The sequence below is a fragment of the Epinephelus moara genome, chromosome 16 (genome assembly GCF_006386435.1).
Source record: "Epinephelus moara isolate mb chromosome 16, YSFRI_EMoa_1.0, whole genome shotgun sequence".
Taxonomy (NCBI): Eukaryota; Metazoa; Chordata; class Actinopteri; order Perciformes; family Serranidae; genus Epinephelus; species Epinephelus moara.
Genome location: NC_065521.1, coordinates 17,440,417 through 17,462,665, shown reverse-complemented (window position 1 = coordinate 17,462,665; position 22,249 = coordinate 17,440,417). Strand labels below are relative to the sequence as shown.

Sequence of the window (22,249 nt, the reverse complement as noted above, 5' to 3'; positions counted from 1 at the left end):
CTGCTGAAAGTTTCTATGCCGTCAAAACTTCACTGTACCCACGCTAGAAATGACGAAACAGAGCAACAATGCGTGTTACTGCTGTCTGTAGAGTGGTATTTTCCTCTCAGGAGACTCTGCTGATGTTGACAGAAACCACACAGCTGTTAATGCCATATTGTGAGTAAGGAGCGCTGTCTCTGGTATTATTGCTTTACTGTACTGTAGCTGCAGTTTAATGTTAAGTTGAGGTCACCAGGAAAACATGGTCAGTCCAGTCTGTTGATTATACACCAGCGCAGCCACTGCCAAGCTCCTGCAACATGTCTGGGAGGGATTGCATCAGTGTTTCAAAGTGGTCATTAGTTTTTCCATAAATATATACAGAGTCAAGATCCAGAGACAGTTAGTAGGTCAGTACTCATTTTCCCCCTGTCTACTGTGCCTGCTTCCTTTGAGGTTTTCAGTCCAAGGGTGTCCTTTCTTTCCCTTTCTCATCCATTCCCCTCCTTTTCCTTCCTCCTGTCAGTTGAGTATGATCCCGTCTCACTCCTTCCATTAAGTGGCCGTGGTCGTGTCCTGCTTTGGGAACTTGGCAGGAGACTGAAGCTTGTCATACTTTAATTCACTCTGTCTCAGTCTCTCTGAGTGTGTCTGGGTCATGCTCTGTCACCCACAAATCTTATCTCCTATCTACTCTACTCATATTGTCGGGCCTGTCAGAGAATTCTGATATTTGACTGCAGTGCCCCCTTCAGGCCAGTTAGTGTAAAAGTAGCTGGAATTTTGTGTCAGTTGGGTCTGAGTTGAAGCTATTCAGCGTTACATGTCTGATCTTTACTTATAAATAAATTCTATTTATGTGAATTCTTTTAAAAATTGCATGTAAATTTTAGATGAATTTTTTTTTTAAATTATTATTTCCCTTTTTTCAATTAGTTGAGCTACTCTAATCTTTTCACCCCTCCCCCCCCCGAGGCAACTGCAGAAGTACCGCCTTGGGTAAAAGTACACCTGTTTGGAAATCACTGAACTAGAGTACATTTAGCTCTCTGTCATTATGCCGTGCACACCCAGGGAGCCTGCTCTGCAGTTTGACGAGATGCAGGTGAAAGTCCATCAGTGTATCTGCACAACTAAGCACATTATCTGCAGATGTCCCCATTCCCCTCTCCCACTCTGTCTCTTTCCTCTGAGGGGAAATGGTTTCAGAGTGTGAGATCACCTTTCAAGTGTGAAACGCACTGACTCAGCATCACCATCCATGTGTGTATACGGCCATGTGTGTTTGCATGCTGTCTGCCACAGATAGATTGTACTAGTCAGTCTCTACTTCCTCCTGCCAAAACAGCTCTAGAGGAAATGGATGGCAATGAAAGGAATGTGTCTACAGTGGATGTCTTCCAGGGTATTTCTTCCAAGTGTAGAAATGCAAAATGCTATAGAAATAATTTGCACAGACGGTGCAGGTCTTTAAAATGCAAATTAGCTGTAAATAAAAATAAAAATAAAAAAAAGGTACTTCTGTGGTTTCCTTTTCACTGAGGTGTTTTTTTTTCTATCCTCACAGTCAAAGTCATTTGGCAGCGAGTCTTCTGCAGACACAGTCGTCACTAATGGAACAGGATCATCAAGGTAACAATGAAACCATTGCCTTACAGGAAACTGGAAATGTTCTGAAATAAATGAATATTTAAAGGGGCAAAAAGCGAAATCGTTTCACCGCTAGGTTTGCTGTTGTGCATTGCCTGTAGACCAAAACAAAGTGTGTCATGAGCCACTCCTCCCTCTACCTCTGCTCTTCACCAGGCTGCCCGCTTGGCTCGCGGGCTGCTCAAGCTCCAGACATTAACCCATCCCGGTGTTTCCTCCGCAGCCTCCACTTCACCCAGCTTCACTCAGCTGCCCGATAACGTTAAACCCACTGCTTCTTCCCACTTTAACCTGAAGCGATGTTTTAGCCTCGTGGGCAGCCCATGAGCCAGCTGCCTGCTAGGCTAAAACATCGCTCTCACTCACGGAGAAGAGGAGGAACGTTAGCGTTAACGTTAGCTCCCGGTGTTAGTACTAGCCGAGTCGGCTGCCACCGGCTACTGGAGTAACTTACAGCAATGGAGCGCTTCTATCAGCTCTTCTAGTCACTGAGCCTCGCCTCCATCTCAGCAAATATATTACAAAAATGTAGCCTCGCGGGGAGGCTACATTTTACAATGCTAATTGAAAATGTTAGCTGGGCTGCCAGGCTAACTTATGCACTTAACACAACCATAACGCCTGACCCATTGCTGGGACCGAGCCGCTAATAACTCAAGCTCCAGACATTAACCCATCCCGGTGTTTCCTCCGCAGCCTCCACTTCACCCAGCTTCACTCAGCTGCCCGATAAACCCGCTGCTTCTTCCCACATTAAGCTGAATTACAAACCAGGGCTCGGTGCTCCGGTTGGATCCAAACAGAGAGCTGGGGCTAGTTGGGAAGCTAGCGGAGGCTAACTGGCTGTGTTTCCCTCCGGTCATGCTGCAGCTAACGCCTCGCCAGCCGCTCCCAGCTAGCTCCGGATTGTTATTGAGGTTAAAGTGGGAGAGGCAGCGGATCTGTGGGGCAGCTGAGTGAAGTGGAGTCTGAGGAGGAAGCACCGGTTAGCCCCAGTTTCGTTCCGCTCTCTGCCATTTCATTTCGAAAATATGCGCTGCCATTGCTCATACTATATTGCTATATACATGCTATACTCCAGATGAAATTACACCTCTAGTTCTTCACATAGCAATTTTTTAATTCCTTCAATCTAGAAATGATGGATTTCACTTATTGCTCCTTTAATGTTTTATTAATGCTTTTTATTTGCAAAATGTCCAAAATGGCTTCATAACTTTGTGTTAATTTGTCATCTTGAAATCAGAGCATGACTTTGCCTCTCTTTTCCCATCATCTCTGTCCTCCTCTTTTGATGAAAAGAACCAAATCCACATCAGAGCTGGACGTTCCAGAGGTCAATGGAGCAGCCAATCAAGAGGAGAGGATACACTTTGCAGCCCCACAGCTGGGTGACCTCACCAGGAAGAATTGGACCTATCTGACCAATGAGGTGAATAAGCTGTGACTTTATACATTTGCTGGTTTAAAACATTTAGGTAATTGTGATTTCTTTAGTTAGTTATTTTTAAAATCTTTGACAGGGCTAGTGAAACAGTGACTGGATGTATTGCTTTATACTGACAAAGAAGTTTAATTTCTAGACCTATACTCATCACTGGAATTGAGACATTAATAACTGATGCTAGCAGATATATTTGATTTGTACAGTTATCATTTGTTATCCCCTGTTACCTCTCCTCAAACTTAGGACAGCATAGCAAAAATGTAAACTCATAATCACTTAGTTTCTTTTGTCCCCTCTCTGTCATCTCATCTCAGACTCCAGAGGTTGGAGACATCTGTAAAACCTGGGATGGCCCCAGCGGCTCCTGCAGCAGCTTAGTGGCATCAGAGCTGGATCTGGAGTCTGTCCAGAGGAGCTACACTGCTCCAGACCGCACCGGCATCCGGATCTACTACAGCCCTCCTGCTGTGCGACGCATGGAACAACAAAGACGGAGCCAGGAGGCCAAAGTGCCACAGCAGGCCCAGAACGGGAGCTCCTCCCTGGGACTGAGCGGCTCAAATGTGGGCGTGGCTGCGGCGGAAACCCTTGAGGTTCAGCAGCAACAACCTTCATCCTCCTTTTCATCCTCATACGAGCAGTGGCTGAGCTCGCTGTCCAAGCAGCACAGGGAGCTGCTGGAGAGCAGAAGCGGCTGTATCGCCGGTTCGATGCCCAGTGTTGCCAGCAACGGCGTTGGTGGCTCAGTTGATGGGATGACGGCCTCGTCAACTTTCCATGGCCTGGAGATCGGAGAGATTTCAGCCAATTTAAGTGATGACATGAAGGAGATGACCAACTGTGTCCGACAGGCCATACGCTCTTCCTCTCTGGAGAGGAAATCCTCCAAGGAGCCTGGGAGTCAGGTACTTTATTTCTAATAATGGCCAACTTTTGGCCTTCATGTTGACTTTCATGCACGAAAGAGGAAACAGCACTTGATCTCTTGTATTTTATTCTCTCAGCACACTAAACATTCTCCATTATTTCCATGTCTCCACCCAGGCTGTGGGCATGTCCACCAGGTCCACACAGACTGCTGCGCAGTACGTCAGCATCGGGCTTCAAACTGACCACCTTCCCAGCAGCAGGGGGACGGGGTTACACTCCAAAGCCTGGTCTCCTCGCCCCTCAGCAACCACCTCCTCGCTCGCATCAGCCCGAACTCGTCAGATTTCAACATCCCTGGATAAAGTTCACAGCCGCATAGAGAGGCCATGCTGTTCACCCAAGTATGGATCACCAAAACTACAACGCAGAGTGTCTTCTGGTAATTATTTCGTTCACTGAGCATTTGTTTTAACTTTTACTTAATTTGGAGTCAGAGCGCTTTCAATCACAAGAATGTTTTGAAGCAAATTCATGATGATTTGCAGTAATTGTTAACACAGTTCCGTTGATGTGCTTCATAGATCTTCAATGTAAACAATTTTGTTTGGGAGGACGAGACAAAAAACTCTTCTGTTTTTAGGCTCCACCTCCAGACTAGATGGGAGTTCCTCCTCCAGGGACCGGAGCCTGTGGAGCCTCCAGCAAAGATCCATCAGTGGAGGAGGAGGCTCAGCCTGGGCTCGCTCCACCACCACCAGGGACAGCCCTGTCCTGAGCGGCCTCACCGACGGCCTCTCCAGCCTCTTCAGCGTAGTGGAACACTCTGGAAGCACAGAGTCGCTCTGGAGGGGTGACGGAGGTAAGACACTGTATGAAAATGAACCTTTTTCATGGAGGACATTTTGACATGTCAGAGTAGGAAAAGCACAGGTGTAAAAAATATGTGGTGTTTTGAATTTGGAGGCCAAGTTGATTCCTTGAGCTCTCCGTCACATTCCTCTGGCCATTCCTGACCAGTTTTTGTGGTGTGGTATGGCACATTGTCCTGCTTGGAGGGCCGCTGCCGTTGGAGAGTGTTGTTGCCATTAGGGGTTGTACTTGGTCTGCAACAGTGTTTGGGTGGGTGAAGGGTGCCAGGTGGCATCCACATGAATTCTAGGACTTGGGATGCAGCAATATACTGGTTTCAAGGTATACTGTCATAGGGAAAAGAGGCATATTTACCCTTAGAGGGGTCAAGAAACAGCTGAGTAATACCAGTATGATAACACAATATAACTGCCATGTTGCATGTGATCAGGGTTTTATCTAGAATACTTGGTGAATTAAATTGCTACTAGAGGGCAGAGGGAGAATACAAACTTGTACTACAAGTGAAAATTCCTGATCTTGTTTTGTCAACCAAAGCCTCCATTCATGTTGAATGTCATTGACCACACAGTGTAAGCATGCCTGCAGGACTCAATTAATTCTGTAAACTACAATTTATGGAGATAATTATAATACCTGTCTTGGATCCTTGTTTGTGATTAGGAGCCAGCCAGGGTGCCAGTCCAGCACGTCAGCCCCCTGCAGCAGGGAAACCCTCAGGTGCAGCAGTCTGCGGATCTGACCCTGGCTCTCAGCGGTACGGAGGCCTGGTCCAGGAGTTCATCAGGAATGTCTGCAGCAGCCGTGCCCAGGGAGGAGTCACCCTGTCTGGGGAGAGAGCACAAAGAGACACCAATGGCAGCATCGGAGGTCTGGGTGTCTTGGGGAGTTTTGCCGGCATGGATGAGCCCAAGCCAGAGTGTGTGTCCGCCGGGATTGGAGGACTCGGAGCTTTGGCTGCAAGCAATGACAATGTGACCAGGATTGTCAACAAGAGGTTTATGAGACAGACAGCCGGGGAGGAGATGGTCAGTATCATGGGAGGAGGGAAAGAAGCGGTGAGCAACGCGGCGACTGCAGGATCTGGGACAGAGGTGCGGTCACTTCAAATACGTTTTTATTTTAAACTTAAATAAGGACCATACCAGTGGTTATGCTTGTTTAAGCCTATTAGCATTAAATGACATTTATGATACGATACGATACGATACGATACGATACGTAATACTTTATTGTAGCTAAATCTTGCACTAGTGCTGTCTTTTATTCTTAGTTTTTAAAAATCAATCAAAATAAATATATTCATGTATAATATGATAAAAAAACATTCAAACCTGCTTTCGTGGGTAAATAACACATCTTTCCATTTCCCAGGATGCACCTTGTGACTGTGCTGCCCAGTCTTCCTGCGTCTCGCGACCATCAAGAGCAGCAACCCGCCATTCGCTCGGCCAGTGCAAGCACCGCCCACAAGAGCCTCCGGCAGCAACCGAAGAGAAGGGGGACACCTGCAACGAGTGATGACACATCTACTGCCATGTTCAAAGACACGCAACACACACAAGCAATACTGATTCTTCACAAACACTGTACGCCACTGCCATAATAACCCACTTTTTCACATCCCTCGCATCAGCAAATGTACACACACACCTACAGCCTGCCACACAGGTGCACTGCCAAATATAACACACACCGCTAGCACACTGCACAGACTGCCCCACAGACCCACTGCCACACGCACACATTCATAAAAACACACGCACACATACACAGAACCCGGGCAATATTCAGCTTGTCTTGGACTGTACCATTCTGATGCCAAGGACAGGGAGGGATGAAACCCCAACCCCAACAGATCCAACCAACATAAAAACTACCAGCAGGTCATGAAACATAAACGCACACATAATCTGACATACTTAACTAAACAAGAACAACTCAACGAACTGAGGAGAGTCTAACAAGTAAAACTATGATGTCAGGACTGGATCTACTAAAACCTTCCTCCCTCCTCAATTTACACAATAACAGGTACTACAAATGGTCAGTTTTGGGCTGAGAATCCACCCCAATGACGTCATATTACCCCCATGCTGTTGGACCAGCAGCCATGTTGGATTTACAAATAAGCAAGGAGAAAGCGAGGACGTCGTCTCAGTCTGAAGATGCATTGAAAGTACACGTTACTGCTACAGTATAAAACTGGAGAGGAGACGTCTGTCGCAGCTGGAAAGATCTTCCACATTGTGGTAGCAACACTAAACCATCACTCGAGGAGTAATCTGGATGACACCTCAGATGATTCCCCTCCGATCCTTGTCATAAACACACATGCTGTGCTGGGAAATGCAATTATGCCTTTTTGATTTATTAGCACAATAACATTCCAGCGGGTGTCTCCAACACGGATCTTAAATCGGCCACGTCCTGATGACACATCTGCTTCAACTGCAGACTTCTATTCAATGTTTCTCCTATTACAGTAGATCCCAAAAGGAAGAACTCGAGGACTATCGGACTACAAATTCCAGCATGACCAGATTTGGACTCCATTGATGGATGTTTGGACCTGTCAGCTCTAGAACGGAGACCATTAAACTGATTTGAGTGGACCTCCTACCATTGTTGCTTAGTAGCAAACCTAAACAACAAAGAAGCTCCTGTCCACTGTGTTCCCAGGAGGACTTTGGCCACAAAAACAGGGACATTTTGTGGCATTGTAGCCATGACTCAGACCTTGTAGATGTAAGAAAAACTACTACTTGTTACCCTCTAAAGTCTGATTTGGAAAAATACTGTTTTGGTTTCAACCTGTTACCGCAGGCAGAAAGTGCCTGTTCGTTTCATATTTTGGAGATATTCCTTCACTGATGTCAAGATTCATCCTGAACCCTTTGATGAAGACATGTGGTGTGCAGTTCTGCAGCACACTGTCCTGGAACACTGCAGTTGGTTACACTGATTGGTTTCTGATTGACTGCAACGTTACCTAAAAGCCCATCTGCAGAGTTAAGTGGGTGTTGGATAGAGATGCACTGATATCACCAGTTTCAACTTACTTTACCAGTTTTAAAGAGTGCCTCAAACAACTAGTTTGGGGTCACGCTACAGAAGCCCAAACCAAGACATGAGGAAAAAGTACGGAAAATTAAGTCAAAGACTTTTGGAATCTGATTTACATAATTAGCCTAATGCTGCGTTCACGTGTAATCAGACAGCAAACTGGATATCACTTTAGTCAACCTGAGCAGGATGGTAAAATTAGGTGTGACTGGCAGAGAATACTGTTTGTCCTCTGTGTGAAATTTACACCTGGATGTAGGTAGTTCCTTCACACAAGGAGAAAACATGGGCAATCTGGACAATTACTGGAAAAATTACATCAAATAACAAACATGAAATAATCTTATTCAGTCTATTTTATTACACTTGGTGTAAACAATTCGACATCGCCATTTTAACATAAGTTTTTTTTTACCGTCTTGTCATTCATCTGACTGTGTCTTCCCATGCCAGAGGGTGTTGTCCATTTGCCATCTACCACCTGCCTGATTCCATGTGAATGCAGCATAAGACACAATTACATTATTGACCTGATATCCATCAGTTTTATCGGTGCATCCCTACTCTCTGTGCTCCATGGGATATGATGCGTGTCCAATCTTGAAATCTACCATCATCCAGAAACACCCTCTAACTCTAAATCATGTCCAAGGAGAATTTAATCATGATGCATTCCTTTTATTAGAGAGTCTTTCCAAGATGTGTATGTGTTCGTATGTGCGTTTAGTCATTCAATTCTCAGCGTTCCAATATACCTATCATTTCTAGGTCTAGCGAAGGGGATAGTTTAAAAATACTTCCTCTTTTCTCTCTGCTCATTTCTCACGCACAACTCTCCTCGTGTTGTAGTGCAACAGCGACGGCGTAGCTACTGTACGAAATCTATAGGCATTTTGAAGATGTAGCATTATAACGTGATCTTGGTAAACAACAAGCTAAGAGCTGTGACTGTCCATCTGCAGCCAGAGTAGTTAAGAGCACTGACAGTTTTTACTTTTTAAGAAATATATTCAGGATTTTTTTTTATTTATTTAATTTGATAAATTTCAAATTTAAATGTATATCCTTCTCTACCTACACGGCAGTCAGATCCAATGATATAAAATGTCTTAAAGTAGGATGTCTGCACACTTAAGAGAAGTATCTGGGGAAAGAAGTAAAAGGCTGTAAAATATGTTACATGGAAAATGACATAAATGTTCTTATTGGTGAATTGAAAACAATCATATTTGAAAGGGATGTCATTCCATTGCTTTCTCTTATCCCTTTGTTTGCCATGTCGCTCTCTTTCTAATCAATCAACAGATATTCAAAGTGCCTGTCAGATTACCTATTCGTCAGCTCACACCAAAACTGGACTCCATATATAAAACTCAAACCTAGCAGGCCTTTTTTTTAATGGGTAAGATTGTTTTTATGCACATAATTGAGATCAGGCTGTACTAAAGCTACAATAAAGTACTGTACCACAGTGGAGCGAGGACAAGATGGTTTACAGGTAAAGTAGGATATAGTGTGTTAACTTTTTTTATACCAAGGGTTATTTTATCTCTGGAAAGTAAATTATTTTTGTTTTTGTTTATTTTATATGGATGTTTTTGCTGAAATATTAGCCTGTTTCTATTCTTTCTATTTAGTTATCATGGTGCTACTTAGTGTAAAGTCTGCTGCGGGCTCGCCATCTATTTGAATCTGTCTCTCCCACTGTTTGTGTATGAGCTGCAGTCGAGCGTTTCTCCATCTCTGCACACCATTTAATGACTCAGCAGTTTAAAACAGGGCATTACGGTAACAGTGCATGTATTTAAATAACACAGTGAGGAAAACCCACAGTCTAAATGCTGCTTGTCTGTCTCCACTCCAGCCCTCACTGCTGGTAGAAAATCAAACGTCTGAAACCGGTCACTGCTTCAAAAGCTAGCCGCCACAGGAATAGACTGTCTGATTTTTGACCACAATTATACAACAGGTAGTTTTAGCCAAGCGATCTGATGAAGTCATATAAGCCCATTAAAATGCTTCCAAGTGTCCCAAAAAGCACAGCTAATAAGGTTGAACACACATCCATTCCTCTCTACATTCCAGGATATCTTTTAAAGCTTCGTAGTTAAGTCACAAAATTAAAGACCACATTTAGTGTAGTCACTGAAGACGATTATCTTGATGATGATACCTTTTGTGTTTTAACAAAAAACAGTAGAAAAGGGGGAAATGCTAACAAACAGCTCCCTAAGACATGGCTCGCTAACAAGCTAACAGGTCAACTTAGCAATGCTGCTACAATACGCTTAAAAATGGGACAATTTTAAGGAATACTCCAATGAATTTCCACAGTTTATAGCCATAAACATGGCTCTGTAAAGTTTGTAGCTTGTTTCTTCGCAGCTGTCATAGGTTAGCAACTTCAGGGGATTCCAACAGTGACCCAATTCTCAGTTTACCACTCCTGCAGCATAACCAACTACTTTGCCACCCCTCCATATGTTGGCTAGGTTTCTTACAATCATATATTTGCTATAATGTGGCTTAATATACGGTTTCTGTTCTCATTAGCATGGTTAGCTATGTATGCTAATGTAGCCGCCATTTTTAAACAAAGCTTTTGAGTGAAATATTCCTAGTCAGGAGGTCTGGCACATTTTATCAAACCTCAGTTCAGATACATCAAGAATACGGAAGCTCCACATCTGGTGTTAACGGGCACACTTTCCCAAAAACATGACGAACATACCAACAAAGTTGGTTTAAAATCTGTATGGTTAGCCAAGTAAACACTTGACTACAGACGTCCATGTTTCTTCCAACCAAGAGCTTAAAATAATCACGATTGGTAATGATACATTTCCCACTTCTGTCAAACACTCGCCACTAATCCAGCTTCTTACAGCACATACTGCGTCTCATAGCTGACTAGCTAGCCAACATGTCATTATCTACACCCAAAATAGTTCAGACACATTAGTGAGGCATTATGGTAAAAGAAAAATCAAAAACAACTGAACACACTTTTCCATTCATTGTGGCCCATATGCTGGGGGGTCTCCATTACAGCTGATGATTCTTTGCCAAAAGTCTCTGTATACCATTTAAAAAAAAAAGAGCTTGAGAAGTTAATACACAACACAGCTTGTAACCACAGTCCAGTAATGACTCAGTCGTCCCACAGTCTCTTCCACCACACATCCAGATGAATAATCTAAAGCCACAAAGAAACCTATATCATACCCTAATATTAGGTCTGGCACCATTTCTGCTTTTTGGATACACTGCAAAACTAAAGAATCTGCCATAACAAACCACTAATCCTTCACATTAAAATGTATAACATGTGAAACAGAAACCAAATGACAATAAAAAGGTCTCAACATTTAATGCCGTTTTGGTTTAATTGGAAAAACACCTGGACACCTACAAAATAAAAGCACAAACTTAAAAAAAAAAAAAAAATCTACTTTTTACAAAATAGAGAAAATTGTTAGGGAAATTTCGGTCATCCATTATTCCAGTGCAAATATTTAATCAGTGATATTAATGTTAATCTTTTCAAAAGTTCCTGATGTTGCCCATTGTGAGAAAGTTCACCAGATTCTGCTCTACCTCTTACACTTCTTACACCATTACTGTACTATGAGACTCGTCATTAAATAACACAACACATATTAATCTGAATACATTTGAGGCCTGTAAACCAGGGTCTCTCTTACTGTCATTCACTGTTAATGAGAAGGTCACTCTGTGCCTTTCCTCTACAAAGATGTCTTGGTTTATTTTCCTGTAAATATTTGGCTCCGACTAAGTACAACCTGCATGATGATAACTTGCATCCAAAATTAAGATAACATGTCTTAGTTTGTTGTCTTGCAGAAGGTGTAGCCTGGTTTGTGTTTACATTAATCTTCAATGGTTGCTGTACGACATAAATTTTGACAAACAGTACGTGATGCAAGCCAATAAGGGATCCAAGTGTCAGGAGTGCAGTACGCCTTAGAAATTAGTTTTGCTTCCCTCTTGTGTGACCAGACCTCCAAAAGGTTGGAAATTCGGACCAAGGTTACATTTAGGTTAAATGTTTTTGCAAATCTCCAGTCTTAGGTTTTCTGTTGATAATTGCAGAGTCGAATCAAGACGGTATGATGAGATAGATTCCAGCACATGTTCAGGTTGTACATAAAACTGCCACAGTAGTTTTGATGCTGGGTTCATGTCACATTAGAGGACGCAAAAAAAATAAGGGACGTTTCATGTCTTTAGCTGATTTGAACACATACAATAATGACTTTGTACTACATTAAAATTTAATGATGATCATTTAATAATGATTTTTCCTACATCAGATGTGACATATCATAGCAGGAAATACACCTCACAGCTCCAAGTGTTTACTGTAAGGTGGCTGTATTTTCTTGCATGTGCTATAAAGATCTGAAATGGCGCAGTCAGCATAAGACTCAAATCTCTCTCCGACTCTGATGTCATTGGTCACTTCGGTCTCTGCCTCTCCAGCCTTTGCACCTGTCTGTCAGGTGTTACATTTGCTCCTCCCCCTCAGGTTATAAGTACTAGACATTGCAGCCAATGACAGACAGTTTTACAGGTCACACAGCATCACCAGCCAATATCTGATGAGTTCTTACAGGTTGCATGGCACAAACCATGAGTCTCATTATTCCCTTTGTGTGTCTGTAAGCCTGTTCGAGAAGCAACATGAATCGTTCCAGCCTTTTTAATGTGTTTCCATACCATTCATATGATTATTACATCCTGGGAGTATGTAAATGAATTCTTAGCTGTTCATAATTTAGCTAAACTATTACCTAGAGACTGCCTGTATATTCGCTTTATATAACCTTCTCTTGTCTTTTTTAATAACGCTTGTTTCTTGAATGAAAGGAGAATGCAATGAAAGGCAAATAAAATGAGTACACGGTAAGGAAATGTGTCCCCTTGTGTTGCGAATTGATAAGACGGGTTTGTACTCTCTCTCTCTGTCCTTTTGTTTCTTTGAGAAAAGCTGAATGTCAACAGCTGATCTGAACAAGGTCGCTGTGGAAGTATGTAGCTCTCTCCCTTTTTAGACCACACTTGAGCATTTCTTCTGTACATAGGTGCATTTTGAAGCAGATGAAAAACAAAAAAATGGCAGCAAACGTTAAACGAGTAAAATGAGAAAATTTGATCCAAGTGGATTTTTAAAAAGGTTGGGGATTTTTGTTTTTTTCCGACCAATGTAGCCTGTAAAACGAAATATTATAACTGCCTCCTGTTTGTCATAGAATTCACAAATAAATGTTTGTTGGAATTTAGCATGGCTTGTTTTCTCGTCTATTCTTTTACACACTGAATTTGGGTAAAATGGTATCCCTCTTATTTTTTCCTGTCTTCTCCCATTTTACAAACACAGATTACAGTTTGGTGATAGAGATGGGAATTGAGAACCAGTTACGGTAAAGAACTAATTCCAAATTGTCCAAACATCAGAATCATGAGCCTCCGGGTTTATCAGTTCCTTTTATCAATGCTGTCATGTTTTTCTGACAGTTGAACATTGCAAAAATATTGACGTCAAACTGTATCTAGGCTATTGGAAACTTGCAAAAAGGACTCATGGCAAAGAAGAAACGTGGCTTTATTTTACAAAGAAAGATGACCAGTGCTGCATGTAATGTCTACAAAAGGATTATATCAAGTGAGGGTGGAAGCACCAGCAATATGCTGAAACATCTATCTACACAATCTGGGCTTAAATTATACGCACAAGTGCCACTGCTTCCCAACTGAGCAGCACGTCTGTTACCGAGGGTATGTATCCTCTGTTATTATAACATTAGTGGCACGTAGGCAGGCTTAGCAGATGTTTTCTTGAATGATGAAATGAATGTTGTACAAGTATTCTCTCATTTCATCCATTTAAGATGATGACAGAAAAAACACTGGTCTACTCTACTGCTTCTACACTGTTCAGACTAAAATAATAAAACAGCTGCATTGATGCTAAAAACCTTGGTAGGTCTATTTTTTTTTCCACACAGGAAACTGATCTGGAATCAAGTAGGGAATCGATAAAGAATCAGAACAATAAGCAGAGTCAATGATGGCATTAGTATCAACAATATCTCACCACTTTCTATCCCTATTTGGTAGAAAACGCCAACTGTGACTAAAGGGAGGAAAGAAGTTGACTGAAATGATTACGTGAAAACAATATGGAGGGAAAAATTGTTTCAATACTTTTAGCTAAATAACAAAAATAGGTCATTTGTTGCAATTCCCATAAGGATTATGTGATCTGACCTCTGTGTAATAATTTGACCAAGTTTAGGCAACTAAAACTACTTGGTTGATGTTAGGGGAGAAATGAGGCCATAGTTAAAAGAAACCAACAGTGATTGTTAAGAGATGGCAAAAGTCTTCCGTATCGCTCACTTAACACCCAATCATCCACCTTCCAAACTCTCTCCTAAAGACCCCAACAACTTCGGGCTGTCCAAAATACAATTTGACATTCATGAGATTAACATGGTGAAATGCTGGTTGTTGATGTCCTGGATCGCACCAAGACATGTTGAAATTCTGCCGATGTCAGAAAGTTACTATAATCCACATCTACACTCACACATACCTAAATGTGATGTTAAATGATGCAGAATACACTTGCAAAACAATTTCAAAATCAAGTTTTATGGATGAATGATACTTACATTATTGTTGTTTGCCAAATACGGCTCTAGTGGATGGCAATGTTGACTATCGATTCACCACTTTAGTTGAGACTTGATATCGACAACTGTTAAATGTACTGCTATTAAAAGTTGTGCAAATAATCGTGGTCATCAAGGGATAAATTCTGACTTTGTTGATCCCCTGACTTTCTCTAGCTCACAATAAGGTTGACATTTCTGCTTTTGAATGACATGTCTCACTCGGATGAATTGCCACGTTTATTTCCCCCTTACCCCAGGATGAATTGTAATAACTTTTGTGATCCCCTGACTTTCATCAAGCATCTAATATTAGATACTGAGCATGGTAAACATTGCAGCTGCTAACTGTCAGCATGCTGACATTAGCATTTAGCTCAAAGCACCACCGTGCCTGAGTTCAGCCTCACCAAGCTCCTCAGTCCTTTTCTGTTTCACTATAGTGCTACATTTCACTACTTTAATACATTACCTGACAGAGTAGGAGCTTAGCAGTACTTTTGCATGTTAATAGGTAGCAATGTATGCCCACCTATCAGCCAAAAAGCCAGTGGGATATATAGGAAAGTACCCATCTACCTAACAGTACACCCACTTCATCCACTACCACTACACCACTAATATAAACAATTAGTTTTGTTATAGTAAAAAACAAATGTAAACAAAACCATGTTTGTTTAAAGCAAGAATTCCTCAGGGTACCTTTAATTCATATTCTAGCCCACACACACTACACTGCATTATTAATGGCCATTTTTCAATCCATGCTGTGTGCCTTGTTAATTTGGGACCTCACTACAGTCCTCTTGACTTTCATTTTGACCTGGCCATTAATGCCCAGAAATGTTGATGGTGACATAAGTGCGGTGGGAATAAAAATGTTATTAACATGCCTCGGCTGCGAAAGCGTATTATCTCTATGAATACAAGAGAGCTTAAGAAGAGTCCTGACCAATTAGGAGGAGTGGACAGATGGTGTTTTTTTTGCATCGGCATTTGAAATACTCACAATGTAAAAGCTAGAATTATTCAGAGAAAGTAATTAGGAAGCAGTTAACTCCCTGTTCCCTGTAAAGCAGCCAAAACTGCAGAGTAAACAAAAAGTCTGAACCTGAAGCTTTATTCATTTCATCCTTTTCTTTGTCTTAAATCCCCATATGGCTCTAAGTGGCTGTAAATCTGGCACATTTTGCAAATAGGTGGGAGGAAAACAAAAAAAAAAAAAAGTTAAACTTGATGGGACAAGGAGGCGAGAAAGGCCAGAGAAAACAAACAAGACCTGAAAAACAATATACAAACCTCAGGCTGTATCTGTTGTTTGTACAACAATTACAGAGGAAAGTGAGAGAAGATAGTCCCTCAACCTGCTGCTGGCTTTTCAGGATAGGAGACTGAAAAAGAAAATGAATAAAAGAAGAGATGAAAGAGCATTTCCCTGCAGGGAATCGCCTTATCTCACAGAAATACATGAAATGACCACAACTTTTTAATAACGCATTATGTGGTGGTGGAACATAATGAGTTAAAACTATTAGCTAGCATGACGGAAACAATCCCAGTGGAAAGTCATTAGGATCCTTTGTCTTGGTGGATGCATGTATGCAGGAGCACAGGAGGAAGTCAAGCGATGTAGTATAAAGCACAATAAAGTCCACCTAGGGAGGAGGTCAAGATGGTTGATGGGTCAATCAAACACAGGACTTTCATCCAAGATCACTGTTTTAGTCCCATGTGAAACCAGAAGTGAAGGTTGACTTATTTAAACTGTACACACTTACATGACTTATCTCCCATATGTAACAAACAAATTTATTTTAACCAAAACCATGATCTTTTCCTGCCTACCTTTACCTGCCTACAGACAAGTACGTTATGGCGGGGAAGCCGGCTGTGCTAACTGGAGCTAAGCTAGTGCTAATGTTAACGTTCATAGTACAACCATTCTGCAAACTAATAAAAGACACATATTTACAGAACTTACCAGGTACACCAGTCTCCTCGGCGACTTTCACCCAAGCCTGCTCCTTTTTGTTCCGGTCTCTGTAGAGTAGACACGTTGTGTCGTAGAGCTCCGGGTAGCCGCAAACCGCTATAATTATCTTCTCCTCCATCTTGGTATCCACGACTGGACGTCAGGGCGTCAAGACGTCACTGACGTCATGACGCCGGTGACGTCGGGAGAATCTCAACGCTGATTGGCTTTCGCGGCACAGCGTCACGCGAATTCGCCTCAAAAGTTCAATATTTTCAACTCGAGTGTTGAGGCGTTGGTCTATCATGGCGCGTGTATCGCGTCCATCGCGTCGCGCTAGACGCGTCCATCCGTAATCGTGTCTTTGCATTGACTTTGTATGTAATCTTGACGCGTGAATTTGCGAATTCGCATTTGGTGTGAACGCAGCTTTACAATGTTATCCAAGTGTTTAAAACGGCAACCATTCTGGAACGTAATTTTAACAAATTACATGCCAACACCACGTAATGCCTAGTTACGAGACTGTGCTCATTTCAAATGTTTCAGGAAAGGGAGTCTACTACAGCAAAGCAGCTCCATGATGTTGTACTTAGCACAGTGCTTTGAGCTAAATGCTAACATGTGCATGATAACATGCTCACAATAACAATGTTAACATGCTGATGTTTAGCAGCCATAATGTTAATGTTCACCGTCATAGTTGGCATATTAACATGCTAACATTTCATAATTAGCTGCAATGATGATGGTGTATTACGATAGACAGCCTATGTACATAAGTAGATGAAATACGAAACAGGAAGTACAGATTGAGTAATGCAGTTATGAGTTTTAAGACTCAGCAGACAAGAAACCATGGTACAATATGTCAAATCATGAGGGTGGATTATACAACTCAGGAAAGTTATCACGGCAAAAGAGAAAATGTGCTCTTCTGTCCCGTCACCTGCAAAATTGGAAACATTATTAATAACATGATGTTACATCACACATGCTGGAATGTGCGCTCCCACATATCTGATCATTGTTGAACTGTTGGATATGAAATGTTTTATTTTTGTTGTGTTTAAGTTTGTCAATTTTGTCTCAAAAGCCTGGAAAGAAGGCAAGATTGATAGTAGGCTAAATGAGGGGTGTTGATTCTAAAAGAAAATAATTCCTCCACCATCGAATGGTTTTGCCAAATAAGCCCTCTAAACATAGAAGGCAAAATCTTTTTCAGTGCGTTGGCGCAAAGACTTAGAAATTGTCAGACCACAATACAGTTTCATCGATACATTGATCCAAGAGGCTGGCATAGCAGTCTTTTCGGATGCCTTAAACATACTAGGCATCAAATCCAGACTGCTATGTCTTGTTCCTCGACTTGACCTTCACCTATAGATCACGTCTTCATTCCCTACTGTCGACTGCCTTTATATTCTTGCAGGTGCCTGCAACAATAACGGATCTGGTGAATCACTACTCTGCAATTTTGTCTCACAACATCAGACCAGGTTGGCAGCCACTGGAAGTAGGCATCATGTTGGGGTGCATCATCTTCCCATTGGCGCTCATTAAGGTAATGGAGCTCATTATCAGAGCCTCAAAATGGGTTGCGGGAGGGAAAACAGCTACAGTTTGGTCACTGGTTATGATCTATAGGCTACGTCTCTATATGGACATCATAACACAGATGACAACTGTCCCCTGCACCAAGAGACTTCTGGGAAAGCTTAATCAAACATCACATGGGCAAGGAAGAAGATCAAACCCAGCAGGTGTAGAAGCATCTCCAGTGCCAGAGGTCAAGTCACAGATCAAAGATGTAATTTCGATTGAAAACCGGTCCCACTGTTCTGAAACAGAAATGCCAGTGATGAGCTTGGGCCAATGGCATGATGCAAAGCTCAAGGACACCAAGCAGTTTGAAAAACTCAAAAAGAATACCATCACACATATAGCTCTCATCAACAAGACCTTGCTGCCAGAAAAACTCAAGCTGTGGTGCCTCCAGTTTTGGCATACTACCAAGGCTCTTGGCTTTTAACTGTGTAAGAAATCCCCATCGACACAGTGGAAAGCTGGAGACAGTGATAAGCACACATGCCGGTCTCAGGCTTGTCCCAAAAGGTCCGAAGTGGCACAAGGCAATATCTGTGGAAGGGGGACAGCTCACGGTGAGGGAGGTAAGAGGTATCTGGCAGATAGAGGGATGTCAGCTAGGTTTGTCATCAGAGCCACTTATGACCTTCTATACCTCCACCCCAGAACCTAAAGCAATGGTTAGGAGAAGACCCTGCTTGCTGCCCTTGTCTTACATCTGCATCACTAATACGAGCTTCACCCAAGGGTGGTACATTTGGCAGCACTGCCAAGTCCTCAGGCAGCTGGCATCCATCTTGGAACATTGGCAGGAAATATCCACTTCACACCATTCGTACCAGCCACTTTCTCCTCTCACTGTTTGATTCACTCCTGCTCTCTCCTCTCTACCTCAACGTGTCCTAATTATGATAGTTCAAAGAAGACAAAGGATGCCGGCAGCCCTGATCGACAGACAGAAAGTGACCTCATCATGGGAACACTCAAAAACAAAGGAGCCACTTCCTGTTTTGACTGAACTAACACACCACAGAAGGAATATTAGTGCTGGGTAGTTTGAGTATTTTAATGACTGGCCTATTTCTCAAAGTTGTCTTGGTAAATTGTGACACTGTAAGGTTGTTCCTTCTTCTTTTCTTTTCTTTTCTTTTTTATCAAAATTGATGATTTGTAATGTTTAAGTTTTTTTAATTTCTGACCCTGGACCTACATACATTAATGAGTATTATATTATAGGATTTCATGACATCCATGAAGGGAAAATGCTTAGTTCATAGTGCTTGTTTGGTTTGGTCACAGTCTCACTAGCTACCTGCTCTCTGTGGGTTTTTGTGCTTTTCAGGAAAATACTGTCAACTGCAAACTATCCAACGAACACATTTACAATTAATTTGATCAGTTCAGCGAGTGATTTATTTTTTCAGTACCTAAAAATGAAGGTTGTTAGCTGAACAAAGAAGATCATTAAACAAATAAATTTCCAATTCCAAACAGCATTTCTAGTGTCTACTCATCAAACTGAAAAACTACTTAATCAGGGCACATAAATATTTCAACAAGTATAGATTTACTTACAGCTTCACTTAATTCCATGGATATCCTTCAGTAGGCAATCTGACTGAGCTCAAATCCCACTGCAGGAGTCAAACTAAGGTATAGATTTAACTCCAAGGCTGCTTGATTCCTGTTAATTCAGCCAACTCAGGATGTGGGATTACAGAGGGTTGAGATACTTTAGAACATTACGCAAACATACCTCTAACTTTGTTTCAACTTTAACTTGTTTTTATCTTTTCTAGGCTTCTGCCTCAAAACCTAACCCCGCTTTAAGAGTTCAATCCCTCAGTGGAAAAACGAATGGATTTAGCTAACTGCAGTCAGGCCCAGGAGGCACTGAGGTTAAAGATATAGATCTGTGCGTGTGTGTGTGTGCGCACACGTGCGCATGTGTGTGCAGTCTAAACCTAAAAATAAAATAGGTCAGTATTAGAGGAAGCTTGAGGAGGTCTTATGTCGAAGCACAAAGCAGCCACTTAAGACCCAGCTGTATTATTTTGTATCTGTCCATCTAACTCTGGGAATGGAGTGTTGTGTAAGATGAGGGAATAAAGGTAAAAGACCAAAAGTAAGAAGTGTCCATCACAGGAAAAGCATGACCCTTTTTTCTTTCATTTCAAAAAGGTTTGAGTTGCTGTAATAAATACTTCCTAAATCTTATATCAGTCTTGCGCTTACAGTCAGTAAATCCCATAACACCAAAAGCAACAATGAATTGATCCCAACAAATCCCAGAGCAGAGCCATACCGCCAAATATAATACTGCAAATGGAAATAAAGTTTTCTTTGACTAAAGTGTTAAAGGGCTCACTGAAAAACAACCTCTGAACATAGATACAACCTTTGATTTTAGGTTTAGAAAAAAACATCATGTTTTAGCTCAAAATTTGTACGTTGCCAATGTAATGTAATGGACATATGTTACATACGTCACAAGCGCATGGGGCGTAGCAAATTTGCCACCGACACACAGTGGGTGAAAGAACAGATACTGATGGTATGTGCTCTAATGTCAGCAGTAACATAGTTTCTATATAGAAGGACACAAACGATGAAAAAGCGGTCTAACTCCGCAATTCAGTACCACTCAGTTTCCAATCCTTTTATATATTCTAACATGTATAATGTGTTTAGAAAGAAACCACTTTGCTTTACCCAGACTTTTACGAGCCCATTTCAGCCAGACCGTAATTCCTGCTTTGTAAAAAAAAAAAAAAAAGGTCCAGATTGTTGTTTCATACATTTGAAATTTTAAAAATCGTAGAAAAATTTCTCTGGCATTTCTACTTTTGTGCTGTGTTGAAAACGTACCGAAATGCAAATTTGGTGAACTATTACACCCCTACGAATCAGGTGGATATACGTGTTTGTTGTGTTGTCTCTCACAAGACAGTTCTCATACATCACATTGATTTTTTTCAATTTTGTTTGTCCCATCTGTGTTGAAAAGCCTAGGTGGGCCCAGACTTTCAACTTGAAAGATGACAGGAGCTCTCCGACTTGTTTTCCCCTGCTGATGCCGCAAACTGAGTAGAGAAGTATGAAATTATTGAGCGACGGACTACCATTGTTAGTACTGTTTATACATGGGATATGCTGACTATATGAAATGAAAAATATATAATCCCACTTTATCCTTTGAATTCAAATCAGAGATGTCTGAGACATGACCTCATATGTTAAATAGATACAGGCAGATACAAAGAGATTCATAGGGGAGCAGTTATAAACCAAAAGGACTGTAAGTGACTGGAGACTAAAAAGTCTTTCATTTACATTTCAGGCTTGCATATTTGGTCCAATGAAAGATCCTGATCAAAAATACTTGCTTTTTTTTAAACCAACAACAAAAATGCCTTCAAATTAAAGGGGAACTTCACCGATTTTCATACTTCTTACATTTTCTTCCTATGGTCCTAGACAGTCAAAAATATTAATATAAATGACCAAAGCTAGAGTGCAAGGGTAGTACTATCAATTCACATCATGTAGTCATATAGCTGAAAACACACACATACACACACACACAAACAGGATACAGTCAGTGAGGCTCCAGTAATTAAAACTGAACACAAGGTGCGGAAGCTCTTCACTTGTGCTGTGCACGCACGCACGCATGCACGCACACAGACAGTTAAATGTTTGCCAAAAAATCTGAAAGGAAGGGAGTGAATTTCCTTCCACAAAACACTCAATGAACGTTGTCAAGTCACCATTCTCTCAAATAACAACAAACAGCAGACCTCACAGCAGAGGACAGTAAAGAGTAACCATGGATTTCTGCAGCGATGAGAAAAATACATCCACTATGAACCTCTCAACAGCAAGAGAGAATTTGCTTCCACTCCTATCTGACCTTAAATTCCTTGCTAATGTCCCGCTTCCAGGCCTGAGCTGGCCGTCGGGAATACCGCTAGTTTTCCCGGTGGCCTGGCCCAAAGGCAGTAGCAGCTAAAAAGAAAAATCCTGCATAATGGCCTGCAGAGAAAAATATTTCTCTGGGAGAGTCATGAACGCATTGTCAAATGCCCAAAAAGCAGCCAGTCAGGC

The 22,249-nt window shown here is 41.7% G+C and overlaps 1 protein-coding gene across 2 annotated transcripts in view; it reads left to right on the top strand.

The window, feature by feature from the left end:
• soga1 (suppressor of glucose, autophagy associated 1) overlaps window positions 1–10,830 on the top strand; it is a 132,652-nt gene extending 121,822 nt beyond the window's left edge. For both annotated transcript variants that reach the window (XM_050064234.1, XM_050064232.1), the window contains exons 18-24: window positions 1,550–1,614; window positions 2,935–3,064; window positions 3,394–3,984; window positions 4,124–4,388; window positions 4,590–4,808; window positions 5,483–5,913; window positions 6,194–10,830. In XM_050064234.1, coding sequence (XP_049920191.1) covers window positions 1,550–1,614; window positions 2,935–3,064; window positions 3,394–3,984; window positions 4,124–4,388; window positions 4,590–4,808; window positions 5,483–5,913; window positions 6,194–6,340 — 1,848 coding nt within the window. In that variant the 3' untranslated portion in view covers window positions 6,341–10,830. The remainder of the gene's footprint in view (window positions 1–1,549; window positions 1,615–2,934; window positions 3,065–3,393; window positions 3,985–4,123; window positions 4,389–4,589; window positions 4,809–5,482; window positions 5,914–6,193) is intronic.
• Window positions 10,831–22,249: the final 11,419 nt, after the last annotated feature.